Source organism: Anolis carolinensis, chromosome 5, assembly GCF_035594765.1.
Source record: "Anolis carolinensis isolate JA03-04 chromosome 5, rAnoCar3.1.pri, whole genome shotgun sequence".
Classification (NCBI taxonomy): Eukaryota; Metazoa; Chordata; class Lepidosauria; order Squamata; family Dactyloidae; genus Anolis; species Anolis carolinensis.
The window spans coordinates 1,127,960-1,142,308 of record NC_085845.1 but is presented as its reverse complement, the minus strand read 5'-3'; the positions used below and the strand labels follow the sequence as shown (position 1 = coordinate 1,142,308).

The 14,349-nt window shown below is 45.0% G+C and overlaps 1 protein-coding gene across 2 annotated transcripts in view; it reads left to right on the top strand.

Annotated features, from left to right (window-relative positions):
* spef1 (sperm flagellar 1) overlaps nucleotides 1-13,164 on the top strand; it is a 28,671-nt gene extending 15,507 nt beyond the window's left edge. The window contains exons 7-8 of one of the 2 annotated variants that reach the window (XM_016998812.2): nucleotides 9,343-9,436; nucleotides 12,080-13,164. In XM_016998812.2, coding sequence (XP_016854301.1) covers nucleotides 9,343-9,436; nucleotides 12,080-12,190 — 205 coding nt within the window. In that variant the 3' untranslated portion in view covers nucleotides 12,191-13,164. The remainder of the gene's footprint in view (nucleotides 1-9,342; nucleotides 9,437-12,079) is intronic. The other variant, XM_003229687.4, reaches the window with a different exon arrangement.
* Nucleotides 13,165-14,349: the final 1,185 nt, after the last annotated feature.

Genomic DNA, 14,349 nt, shown 5'->3' with positions numbered 1-14,349 from the left:
CTGTTTTGGATTACTTAAATAAGTTTAACCTGTATCGCCACCAGCTGGATTGGGGGGAAAATGCATTCATGCTTTTATTTACTGCCGGGTTAAGTGATATGCTCCAGGATGAATTAGCACGCTTGGAGCCGGCTGAAAGCTGGGACGCCTTAGTAGCTAAGGTGCTGCGTTTAGACGCAAGGTTCGAGGCTCGTAAACACTCAAAAGCAATGTGTGCGCCACCCATGCATGTAACCAGGGCACCTGTGGTGATGGGGGAAGAGCCCATGGAGCTTGGGGTCTTTAAAAAGCTGTCTACAGAGGAAAAGAGCCGTAGGAGGCAGCTGGGCTTGTGTTTGTACTGTGGGAATGCTGGGCATTTTGCCAAAAATTGTAATGTGAAACCTTCCCAGCTTTCGGGAAAAGGCCAGCCCTAGTGCGACGTGAGTCCAACGCACTAGGGCTCCTCAAGCAGTCAACTGAGGGGAGGAAGCATGTTTTCGTACCCATTACATTATCTGTTGGGGGAAGGGAACTTGTTTCTACTTTGGCACTGCTGGACTCAGGGGCTACGGTCTCCTATGTAGATATTGAGTTTGCTAAGAAGCATGGCATTCCTAGAGTGCGCAAGGCATGCGACGTGTGGGTGGAAGGAGCAGATGGGAGACTGCTGGAGACTGGGGTGGTTAACCATGAAACCTCAGCAGTAACGTGGGAGGTGCAGGGAGTAACGGGAACGTTTGTGTGGGATATTACGAGCTTGCCTAGATATGATGTGATCCTGGGGATGGATTGGCTAGCTGTAGTAAACCCACAAGTAGATTGGGCAACACGTAAAGTGATCTTAAAGAGGCAGGATTGTTGCACTCTAAATGTTACTCATTCTGATATGGAGGGAGTGCCTGCTGAGTATGGGGAGTTCTCTGATGTATTTTGTAAAAGAGAAGCGGACAAATTACCACCGCACAGGCCATATGATTGCGCCATCAAGTTGGCAGAAGGTGCGAAACTGCCAGCAGGGAGGCTGTATGCCTTGACTGTACCGGAAAGGCAAGCTTTGCGGGAGTTTCTAGATGAAAATTTAACCAAGGGGTTTATTCGCCCATCTAGTTCTCCAACTGCGGCACCGGTATTCTTTGTAGCCAAAAAAACTGGGGAACTTAGGTTGGTCTGCGATTATCGGATCCTAAACAAATACACCATTCGGGATAGGTACCCGCTGCCTTTAATCTCGGAACTGTTATCAAGGGTGCAAGGGGCTAAGGTCTTTACCAAGCTTGACCTGCGGGGGGCCTATAACTTAATCCGTATACGGGAAGGGGATGAATGGAAGACGGCATTTAACACGTGTTTCGGATGCCACGAGTTCCGAGTCATGCCTTTTGGGCTTTGTAATGCTCCTGCGGTATTCCAGAGGTTCATGAACGATGTGTTCAGGGACCTAATTGACCAATTTTTAGTGATTTATTTGGATGATATCTTGATTTTTTCTAAGGACGAGAAAGAACATCGTCAACATGTCAAGCAGGTTCTGCACCGACTGCGGGCTAATGGGCTTTTCGCCAAGGCTTCCAAGTGCGTCTTTCATGTGCCTGAAGTGGAGTTCCTAGGTCATGTAGTGTCAGGTAGGGAACTTAAAATGGACCCACATAAGGTTGACGCCGTCAACTCATGGCAGGAGCTGAAGACTAAGAAGGATGTACAAAGGTTCTTGGGTTTCGCTAATTACTACCGGGAGTTTATTCCGAATTTTGCAAAGCTCACGGTACCTTTGACGCAGCTTCTGCGCAAGAAACAGCCATTTGTGTGGGGGCGGGAAGCTCACGAGGCGTTTCTACAACTAAAGTCTAGTTTTCAATCGGACAACATACTAACCCATCCTGATGTTGACAGACCGTTCGTGGTAGAAGCGGACGCTTCTAGCTACGCGTTGGGGGCTGTATTGTCTCAGAAGGATTCCTCAGGGACCTTGCGTCCCTGTGGATTTTACTCGCGGCAACTAACACCCTTCGAGCAGAACTATACCATATGGGAGAAGGAGTTGTTGGCGATTAAGGTGGCGTTTGAGGTGTGGCGGCACTGGCTTGAAGGGGCACGGCACCAGATCGTGGTCAGATCTGATCACAAGAACTTAGAGCACTTGCAAACAGCAAAGAAGTTAAACCAGCGTCAAATCCGCTGGGCTTTGTTTTTCTCCAGGTTTAACTTCAAGGTGCAGTTCGTGGAGGGGAAGGCAAACTTGCGGGCCGATGCTTTATCCCGCAAGCCGGAATTTAAGACCAATGAGCAGGTAGTATGTCAGACCATCTTGCCTACTGCCTCTCTGTGTGTTGTAGATAATGAGTTTGGGTTACATGACCAGATCCTTGAGGCTCAGAAGGATGATGTGTGGACTCAGGAGCAACTGATGCTGCTCTCTGCAGGTAACCGTACCATACTGCCGCATCTCCAGGATCAAGACGGGGTATTGGTGCGTAGGGGGCAGGTTTACGTACCAGTAGGGACCCTCAGGTTGGAGGTGATTAGAGCCCACCATGACGAACCCATGGCTGGGCACTTTGGCAGGTTCAAGACCGTACAGCTTATCACCAGGAGCTACTGGTGGCCAAAGATGCGGCAAGACATTCTGCGCTTTTGTGACAGCTGCGCCGTTTGTCAGCAGAGTAAGACGCCTGTTGGGCGCCCTAGAGGGTTGTTATCGTCTTTACCTGTTCCGGAGAGGCCATGGCAAATCATTTCCATGGATTTTATTTCAGATTTGCCTAAGTCTGGGGGTTATACTTGTATTTGGGTGGTGGTGGATTTATTTAGTAAACTGGCTCATTTTATTCCTTGTTCAACCATTCCGGCGGCCCCTACGTTGGCCTTACTATTTACAAAGCACATCTATCGTTTGCACGGAGCACCCGAGGTGATTATTTCAGATAGGGCTCCGCAATTTGTGTCACGCTTTTGGAAACACTTCCATGAGTGTTTGGGGACTAAGTTAAACGTGTCTTCAGCTTTCCATCCGCAAACGGATGGACAGTCGGAACGGGTTAATGGGCTCTTAGAGCAGTATCTGCGTTGTTTTTGTTTAGATCAACCCACGGCTTGGGTAAAGTGGTTACCGGTGGCGGAATTTGCTTACAACAATGCGGTGCACACGTCTAGTCAGCATACGCCATTTGAGCTAACTTATGGTTTTCACCCACGGGGAGGTGTGGCGCCGTCGACCAATGTGGTCTCTTCGGACCCTGTGTACCGCTCTTCGGAAATGGCTGCATTGCATGATGTTGCCCGTCGCTTACTGTTGGAAGCTAAGGCAACGCAGAAGACTCAGGCTGACCGCCACAGGCAGGCAGGGGAGGAGTTGGAAGAAGGGGATTTGGTGTGGTTATCTTCCAAACATATTAAACAGGCTGGGGGAAAGTTTGCGCCTCGGTATTTGGGTCCCTTTCCTATCGTTAAAAAGATTTCTTCTGTTGCGTTTCGTTTGCGTTTACCGTCTAGTTTAAAGGTCCATCCAGTCTTTCATCGTTCGCTGTTGAAACTTGATACCTCTAGTCGTCGTGGTGCTATAGCGGAGGGTATCACTGCCACTTCTCCGCCATCGGGGGAGGAGGCCTTTGTGAGAGGGGATAGTGTTATGATTGAGCCTCATGGCTCTGTTACTGACAGACGTGGGCGTAAGACTCCTCGAGAGTCAGATACTCTCGAGGAGCGAGAGAGAAAAAGACTGCGAGACATATTTGCAGCACCATCTGACGAGGAGTCTTTCGCAGGGTTTACGGAGAGAATGGAGGAGGGGCTGGTTAGCTCAGAGGAGGATGAGATGGATTGGACTCGGGTAAGGGAGGAAGTGGGTGCCACTGGCCATGATGGGACAGAAGATGAATGGGGACCTTCAGGATTAGACCCATGGTTTAGCTGGAGGGATGGGACGGGATCCACAGCTGGAGATGCTGTTGGGCGTAGTCAGAGGTGTTCCAGCTCTGACGAGGAAAGTGATGAGGAAACGCCCGGGTTAAGGAGGACAGCTGACAGTGATGAAGATTTGTAACTGGCATAAAATGGGGCTTGAGAGCAATTGCAAATTGCGTTGGGCAAGGTAATCTGGGCAAACGCTTGGGATCCGTGTGTGTGTGGGACGCTTCCCTGAAGACTTGTGTGCTTTCCTGTGCTGTGACGTAAGTTGATTGGAATCCAGGGTCAGACGGCGGGAGGGATTGTGTGGGCATTTGTTTGTGCAAACCTGTGTTTACTCTTATTAGCTTGACCCTCCGTCGTCTTCTTGACGGACGCCATCTCCTGCTTTGAGAACTCGGACTGAACTGACCACGGCTTGTCTTCCCCCCTTCTTGGACTTGGAAAAACTACAAACGTCTGCTTCTGGCTTTGATCTACGGAACGGAACTGGTCTACTCAACTGCTACAATCCTTGGCTGATTTACTCGTGTTGGAGATCCTGTCTGCTGTGTGTGTGGGGGAGCGACGCAAGTTACTCTAAGCACAGTGTTGGCAGCAGAGAGGAATCTGCTGCCAATTAGTTGCATTCTTTGTATCTTTTGTTCCTTGGCTTTCGTTTCGTTTACACCCAGGCTGAAGCAAGCAGTTTGTTTTTACCCGGATTAAACTCCGGTTTAATCCGGTTTATCTTTTGAACATTTACTTTTGCCCCTTTTTGCTCCTAAAGGCAAAAACTGCCTGGCCCTTGTGTTTTACGGGCATTTTTGAGTTCTGTAATCTAATAAACTCTGTTACTTTGAATCTTGTGGCGTTCTGTCCTTGACATCATCCACACCTCAAGGTTGATACAACAAAAAGAAAAGAAAAAGTCCTAATTAGAGGGAGAGCAATAATTTTTTTTATCCAATTGCTGCCAGTTTAGAGGGCTAATCTCTGCCCACTTGGTTGCCTAGCAACCAAGGGACAGCCAGGTTTCAGTTAGGGGACAGGCAGATTTAGGCCTCACTTAGACTTCTTCCACAGATTATCTAATTTGCACTGGATTATATGGCAGTGTAGACTCAAGGCCCTTCCACACAGCTATATAACCCATTTATAATCTTATATTATCTGCTTTGCACTGGATTATCTTGACTCCACACTACCATATAATCCACTTCAGTGTGCATTTTATACAGCTGTGAAGAAGGGGCCTCATATAATCCAGTTCTGAGCAGATAATATAAGATTAGAAATATACAGTAGAGTCTCACTTATCCAACGTAAACAGGCCGGCAGGATAAGTGAATATGTTGGATAATAAGAAGGGATTCAGGAAAAGCCAATTAAACATCAAATTAGGTAATCGTTATACAAATTAAGCACCAAAACATCATATTATACAACAAATTTGACAGAAAAAGTAGTTCAATGCGCAGTAATGCTATGTAGTATTTACAGTAGAGTCTCGCTTATCCAACGTTCTGGATTATCCAACGCATTTTTGTAGTCAATGCTTTCAATATATCGTGATATTTTGGTGCTAAATTCATAAATACAGTAATTACTATATAGCATTACTGTGTACTGAACTACTTTTTCTGACAAATTTGTTGTCTAACATGATGTTTTGGTGCTTAATTTGTAAAATCATAACTTAATTTGATGTTTAATAGGGTTATCCTTAATTCCTCATTATCCAACATATTCGCTTATCCAACGTTTTGCCAGCCCGTTTATGTTGGATAAGTGAGACTCTACTGTACTGTATTTACAAATTTACCACTACAATATCACAATGAATTTAAAACACTGACTACAAAAACATTGATTATGAAAAGGCAGACTGCGCTGGATAATCCAGAACATTGTATAAGCGAATGTTGGATAAGTGAGATTCTTCTTTAATATGAAATAATTACTGGGATAGAATAATGCAGAACAATATAATCTCTAAAACCAGGACAGTAAATAAACAGGGGAATTCCACACAGGAAACAATCAGGGCCAGCTAACACCTCCCAACAAAGTATTCCCATCATCAAAGTCTGGAAAATCCTCTGTTTTCTCAGGGCCACAGACAGTAGAAGCACATAAAATATCGCAAACAACACCACTCTGAAAACAAGGGAATTCCAGACAGGAAACAATCAGGGCCAGCTAACACCTCCCAACAAAAAATTCACTCAGGGAGGAAACAGCCAGGCTTTAAGGCTGCAAGGCCATTACATCCTAATCATTTGTCCTAATTGTAGCATTCATACTTGCCTCCAACAAACAAAAAAAAACCAATCAGAAATATTGTATATTCACAACCTTTAGGAAATAATATCCCCTGATGGTGCAGCGTGTTAAAGCGCTGAGCTGCTGAACTTCTGGACCGAAAGGCCACAGGTTTGAATTGGGGGAGCGGAGAGAGCCCCCACTGTTAGCCCCAGCTTCTGCCAACCCAGATGTTCGAAAACATGCAAATGTGAGTGCATCAATAGGTACTGCTCCGGTGGGAAGGTAACGCCGCTCCATGTAGTCATCCCACATGACCTTGGAGGAGTCTACGGACAATGCCGGCTCTTCGGCTTAGAAATGGAGATGAGCACCAACCTCCAGAGTAAGACACGACTGGACTTAATGTCTGGGGAAAACCTTTACCCTTGACCTTAACTACCACCAATTCCTCAATACTTTATTTCCCAGACCACCACCAGACTTCGCCACAGCAACGCGTGGCCGGGCACAGCTAGTCTATATATATAGGAGGAGGCATTTACTTTGAAGGGATGTCTATTCGAGGGAACGGAGACCCTTCTTTTGGGACCATAATGTTGGAGAATTAACAGCCTCTCATGCTTTCTTCCTCTTTGTTTCTATGACCCCCAATCAGATGTGCATGCCCCCTTCTCCGTGGCATGCGTGACTATACAGGCCATGCTCCATCTCCTTTGAAGGAGGAGAGTTCAAAAAGTTGTGGTCTTCTTTGTTCCCAGACTTTTCGTGTTCATTTGCACAATGCTCCAGCTCACCGCATGAGATTCCTCTCCCTTTGTTTCCCCACGAGAGAGGAAATTCTATTTTACTCCTCATTTTTTTTTGGACTTGTAACCTTTATTTGGATTTGATCTACCCAGACCAGTTTTTTGGGCCTGTGTGATGACTTACACGTTGTTGTTTTTTTGTAAGTAAAGTTCTTTCTAATATCTCATCAATAATGGTTAAATGTTGTTTTATTTTGGTCTCTGATACATTTTAGTAGTGCATGTTATTTGCAGCTGTTTTCTCAATGGGAGGAAACAGGGATGCTGGAAACTTTTAAAGCTTACTCTATATGAAGTCAACCACTTAAACTTTGTGCTATTTTATTTATCGTGTCAGAAGCAAACCAAGGATACAGTTTTGATGTATTTAAAAACATAACCAAAGTTAAAAACTTGGCATTATCCTAAATGTCCTTTGACCAGAAGCTGGCCACTTGGAGTGCAAGAAGGTCCTCCCTGGTGCATGTGACAGGGCTCAGGCTGCATGGTAGTCTGTAGTCAGTGGTCTGTGGTTGGCTCTTCTCCACACTTGTATATTGAGGGCCCCGCTTTGCGGCCACATTTCTTAAGATTCAGCACCTTCCAAGTCACCTCGTCTTCTGTGTGCCCAGGAGGGAGTCTCTCATTTGGGGCCGGGCTGTGGCGCAGCTGTTGAGCAGCTGCCTTAAATCACTCTGACCATGAGGTCATGAGTTCGAGGCCAGCCCGTGGCGGGGTGAGCACCCGTCAATTAAAAATAAAAAATAGCCCCTGCTCGTTGCTGACCTAGCAACCCGAAAGATAGTTGCATCTATCAAGTAGGAGATAAGGTACCACTTATAAAGTGGGGAGGCAAGATTAACTAATTTACGACCTGGAATGAGGAAGTGCCGTCAGTGTGGATGATGAAGCAGCTGCTCCCCCCTGTGGCCAGAATCGAACATCCCCTCAGAAGAAGGTTAACTTGCCTCTGCGTGTGTCTCTCAGTCTCTGTTTGATGTGTTTATGGGCATTGAATGTTTGCCCTATGTGTGTTATAATGTGATCCGCCCTGAGTCCCCTTCGGGGTGAGAAAGAAGGGCGGAATATAAATACTGTAAATAAATAAATAAATAAATATCAGCCATGGCTTCAGGTTCTGGGTTTTAGGCTGCCACTTTTGGACTCTCGCTGGCTGAGGAGTTCCTGCAAGTATCTCTGTAGATCTTAGGAAGCTGTTTCTTGATTTAAGGCGTTGGCGTGCTGGCAGATATCTGAACAGGGGATGGGCCGGAGATGTCACTGCCTTGGTCCTTTCATTTATTTATTTACTTACTTCATTTTTACCCTGCCTTCCTCAACCCTGGAGGGGACTCAAAGCAGCTTACAAATCTGGCAAAAATGCAATGTCGCTCAGGTAAACAATAAACAATACATTTCATTGTTGGCTGCTACTTCCTGGCTGAGGTCAGGTGGTGCAATACTGGCTAAACAGTATAATTTCTCCAATGGTGTTGGGCGTCAGCGTCCTGTGAATGCGGCATGTGTCATTAAGGGCCACTTCCATTGATTTAATGTGGTGAGATGTGTTCCACGCTGGGCATGTGTATTCAGCAGCAGAGTGGCCAAGCACAAGGGCAGATGTCTTCGCTGTGTCTGGTTGTGATTCCCAGGTTGTGTCAGCTTTCTTACGATGTTATTTCTAGCGCTCACGTTTTGCTTGATATTCAAGCAATGCTTCTTGTAAGTCAGGGCGCAATCCAGAGTGACTCCCAGATGTTAGAGTGTGCTGCAATGCTCCAGTGGGATTCCTTCCCAGGTCATCCTCAAAGCTCGAGGTGCTTGCCTGTTCTGAAACATGTCTGTGTTTTAGATAGATGAGGGATCAGCAGGTTTTTCCTGTAACAGGCAGTAAGAGCACCTAAAGCTTTGAAGAGCTTCTGTTCAACCATTTTCAAAGCTCCCTGCTTGGGCAGTGATGGCACGATCGTCAGCATAGATGAAACTCTCTCTCCCTTCTGTCAGTGGCTGATCATTTGTGTAGATGTTCAACATGGATGGAGCAAGCATGCTCCCCTGAGGCAGGCTGCTCTTCTGTTTTTGCCATCTGCTTTTCTGGCCGTGGAATTCAACAAAAAAGCTCCCGTTTTGTCGCAGATTTCCTACGAAGCAGGTGAGGTGATAGTCCTTTGAGATATTACAATTTTTTTCTCAGGAGAAGGTGAGGATTTACAGTGTCATAAACTGCTGGGAGGTCTATGAAGACAGCTCCTGCAACCAAACTTTGTGCTGATTTATGCCAAATAAAGGGGGTGTTCTTAGATTCAAGCAGATTAAAAGCATTCTTGGTCAAACGGCCAGAAGCTTTTCCCCTAAGCATAAATTAATCCCATTAACCCCAACCCAGTTTTAATACATCTTGCCTCTGTTTCTTTCCTGTTTCCAGAGGGACCAAAGTGCCGTTGCAGAACGAGGCCCTGCTGCGCCTGCAGTTGGCCGAACGGGAGCAGGCCCTGCTGGCCTTGCAGGAGACCGTTCAGGTGAGCGAGCAGAACATAATAGCTTTGTTGTCACTGTACATCATACAACAAAAATAAATGCCATTCCCAATCATATTAAACATGTGCAATTACAGACATAGCCGCTTACCCGCACCTGCGCCTGTGTTTCGTCCACCTTGTTAGTCCTGCAATGCTCCTGTCTCCTGCTCTTCTTTCCTCCAAGGAGCAAACATTCCTCAGGGCCACATTTCCTGCAACCACCAGTGAAAAGGTTGGACTATTTCATCTCCCTGCATGAAGCCAAACTATTTCTACCACTTTATACCCACTGCAAGAGAAACAGAGAGAGAGAAAACAACAACAACAACAACAACAACAACACTACTTTATATTCTGCCCTATCTCGCCAAAGGGACACAGGGCAGATTCCAGTCACAAAAAGGCAAACATGCAATGCCTGAATACAACAACCAACACACACACAATAGCAAAAAATAATAACCCAACATACAAGAACAAATTATAACTTGACATCTAAAATTAAAATAAGACATAACCTATCAAATAAATTATATCAACATAAAACAATAGTAATTCTATGTTTCCAAGAGGTTGTTCACACATGTGTAAGTGCTTAGGGAGATTGTTTTGTACAGGAATACATGCGTATTTTTGGAGGATGAAGGTTTTCCCCCCCAGCATACATTTCTCCACCTTTCCATGGACTGGTTCCTTTTTTCAATTTTGCAAACATGCCAGTTGAGCAGATGGGAAGAGAGCACCTGGGTCACAGTATCCATAGGAAAGCAATAATAATAATAATAATAATAATAATAATTTTTAAAAAAACAACTTTATTTATATAACGCCCAATCTCCTCAGGGGACTCAGTGCAGTTTCCAACATGATAAAAATAAAACAATACAATACAATATAATACAATACAACACACATAATAAAAATAGAACCATACAACAATTTAAAAATAATGAAAGTAATAAACATAAATAAACAACATACAATCCAACAATGAAAAATAAAACTAGTAGCAATACTCCATTTACAGGCCAGTTATGGTGACCCAGAGTTCAGTGCTGGAATGGCCAGCTATAAGGTGCTATTCAAATCTTGTGAAACAGGATTGCTTGGGGTCAGGAAGCAGATAAAGTGCTGAGCTGGGTCCAAAGGCTGAGGACTAATCCTGCTCAAAGATCTGCAGGAACCACCAAATTTTCAATTTCTTGCGGAAGGAAGACAATGAAGACAAAAATAAGCAGACTTCTTAAAAAGTAACATAGTTGGTTTACTCTCAAACTTCATGTATTCAGCATACAGTTAATTTGCATATCAGTCCAGTTCAGGATAGGATTTTAAGTACCCTATATACTCGAGTATAAGCCGAGTTTTTCAGCCCTTTTTTAGGGCTGAACCTCCCCCCCTGTCTTAAGTGAGGGTCCTGGCCGGCTTATATTCAGGTCGGCTTATACTCGAGTATATATGGTAATCAGAGTTGGACAGTCTTATCTTATCAAAGTCTTAAATTATAGTGTTATGTAAATATTCAAAAACATTTAACCTACGGATGCCTCAATTAATGATTTTACAAATTAAGCACTAAAACATCATTTTATACAACAAATTTGACAGAAAAAGTAGTTCAATACACAGTAATGTTATGTTGTAATTACTGTATTTACGTATTTAGCACCAAAATATCACGATATATTGAAAACATTGACTACAAAAATGCCTTGGATAATCCAGAACCAGATAAGCGAGTCTTAGATAAGTGAGATTCTACTGTAAATGAAAACTGCTTTACTTCAGCAAAACATAAAGCACAGCACACTCAGTGGAATAATGCAAAAGGAAGCTAGGAAGTCTTAGGGTAAACACAGTTCTTAGGTAAAGGTAAAGGTTTCCCCTGACGTTAAGTCCAGTCATGTCTGACTCTGGGGGTTGGTGCTCATCTCCATTGCTAAGCTGAAGAGCCAGCGTTGTCCATAGACACCTCCAAGGTCATGTGGCTGGCATGACTGCATGGAGTTCCGTTACCTTCCCGCCGGAGCAGTACCTATTGATCTGCTCACATTGGCATGTTTTTGAACTGCTAGGTTGGCAGGAGCTGGAGCTGACAGCGGGCGCTCATTCCGCTCCCGGGGTTTGAACCTGGGACCTTTCGGTCTGCAAGTTCTTAGTCTCTGTTAAATTCCCAAATCAAGTAGAAGTCTTACTTCAGACAAAGAAACAGCAATAAATCCTTAGGAGCAGTTTCCCAGATGCAGACTCAAAGCAGGCACAAGGGGAGCAAAAGCTTAGGCATTAGAGTCAGTTTGTTACCAGCAAGAGCTGGCTGCACCTGCTTCTGCTTTATAGCCCCGAGTCCTCTCACAGCTGCTAGGGCAGTTCCTAATTACTCAGCTGCATTTCTAGCTGAAGGACGTCTCTGCTCTGTTTCCTTTCGCCTCTCTTGAAATGTGGGTACTTGCAAAGTCTCCTCCTCAGATTCATAAATAACTTCCCTGCTCCCCTTCCTCTTCTGAAGAAGAGGAAGAATCCCTAACAGCTATTTCCAAGATTTGTTGCAGTTGTCTGATGGACTCTTCAGCTTCTTTCTCCCCTTTGCACCGAGAGCTATCCGGGCGTCTAGCAAAGCCTTGACCTTGTCCTGTCTCCCCGCAGATCCTGCAGATGAAGGTCCGCCGCCTGGAGCACCTCCTGCACCTGAAGAACGTCCGGATCGACGACCTGACGCGCCGCGTGCAGCAGCAACAGCCGCCGAAGCGCAAGTGAAGGGCGCCGGTGTCTCCCTCTCCAGCCTTGCAGATGGATGGATGGATGGATGATGGATGGATGGATGGGTGGATGCCCCTGCCCTTGCTTTTTGCAAGCTCCCAGGAGCACAAGGCGCCCAAACAGAGACCGGCAGGCAAGGAGAAGATGAACAAGATGTATTTCCAGTTGGCCATCCCTCCAGGTGTTTTGGACTCCAACTCCCACCATTCCTAACAGCCTACCGGCCTCAGGCCCCTTCCTTTTCCCCCTCAGCCGCTTAAGCGGCTGAGGGGGAAAAGGAAAGGGCCTGAGGCCGGTAGGCTGTTAGGAATGGTGGGAGTTGGAGTCCAAAACATCTGGAGGGCCCAGGTTTGCCCATGCATTCTATCAAGCTCCTCCTGCTCCAACACACATGTGCAGTGAAATGCACCTGCCGTCCTTGTGTGGTTGTTGCATCCCTGTGCACAACCCCAAAATGCACCCCTTAACTCAGGTTGCTCTTTGCTGGCGATTGGATTTAGGGGAGCCCAGCAAACCCTTTGCAAGCGCTGCTTTGAGCATGCACAGCTCTGTGGTAGCAAACGGTGCGTCGGCTTGAGCGCAACGTTGCTTCCCCTAAAAAAAAGGAAAAGAAAGGAAAAATCCCAAATTATTATTTATTTTAAGGAGAAGCCTTTCCAGGTTGTCTTAGGAAGGAGCATCCCAATTCTGGGAATGTCCCAGATTCTCATTGGCATGCGCCGCGTCCCTTCTGCTGAGCATCTCTGCAAGTGTGCTCAAGGCAGCATGGAGCAGGGTTTCTCTTAATGGAAACATGCTTTTTCCCCAAGGCGTACAGGACAGAAACCTCATGGTGTTGTCCTTGGCACCTCCACCGAACCACGGCCCCCAGGATTTAGTAGTAATAATAATAATAATAATAATAATAATAATAATAAAAAATATTTTAAACTACTGGTTTTATGTAAGTTATGTTCTTATGCTGGGCTTGTCCCTGTTGTGAGCCGCCCTGAGTCCCGTCAGGGAGATGGTTGGCAGGATACAAGAATAAAGTTGTTGTTGTTATTATATATATATATATATATATATATATATATATATATATATATAGAGAGAGAGAGAGAGAGAGAGAGAGAGAGAGAGAGAGCTGTGTCGTACAATAAAATAATAATACAAGAATAAAGTTGTGTGTATATATATATATATATATATATATATATGGCTGTGTCGTACAATAAAATAATAATAACAACAACTTTATTCTTGTATCCCGCCAACCATCTCCCTGAAGGGACTCTGGGCGGCTCACAGCAGGGACAAGCCCAGCATAACAACATAACTTACATAAAACCAGTAGTTTAAAATAGTAGTTAACACAATACAGCAATAAAATATGCACATTATATAAAATTTCCTTAAAAACTTAACATCAATTGCACATGTAACAGAGGGTTATATGGACATAGGACTGTGCAAGCGCTATCTGGATTCTCACGATCAGGCCTGTTCCTGGGCATTCGTAGCTCATTTTATTGGGTTTATTTATACATAACCTGTTAAAGTTATATACCAATACTGTTAGGTATTGGAGCAGAATAGCGAAACAAAAGACTGGGGGTTTATTTGAGCAGAGGTAGAAACAAACAAATAACCAGCCTCCCTTTCCCTTTCAGAGAGTCATGCGCATAAAATAAGCATCAGAGACGCCAAAATTAAAAGAGTGAAAAGTATTTTACTCACAAACATGTATGAGGTTGGTCACACAGGTAAAACATCTTAGTTCCAAATGTAGTTCAGGATACAGCAAAGCTTATCATAGGCTGGGATCATTAGGCCCAGGAAGCTACATCTCTCCAAACATCGTGGAAGGTGGAAGAGCGTGTGGAAGCCTTGCGTGTTGCCCCGCGTGCGAACGAATGTGAGAGAACAAAGAAACTCCCCTTTATATTCCCAATTCCTAATGTCTACGTGACGTTGAGCATGTTCCCAAAGGATGCTCCCCTTGCCCACACGCAAACCCCAAATATGTTGTCGAAGGCTTTCATGGCTGGGATCAGAGGGTTGTTGTATGTTTTTCGGCCATACAGCAAACCAAAAAACATACAAAAACCCCAAATAGATGCCATAAAACTTGGAATGCAGCCTTTGGGTTCAGATTACTACAAACAGCAAGCTAA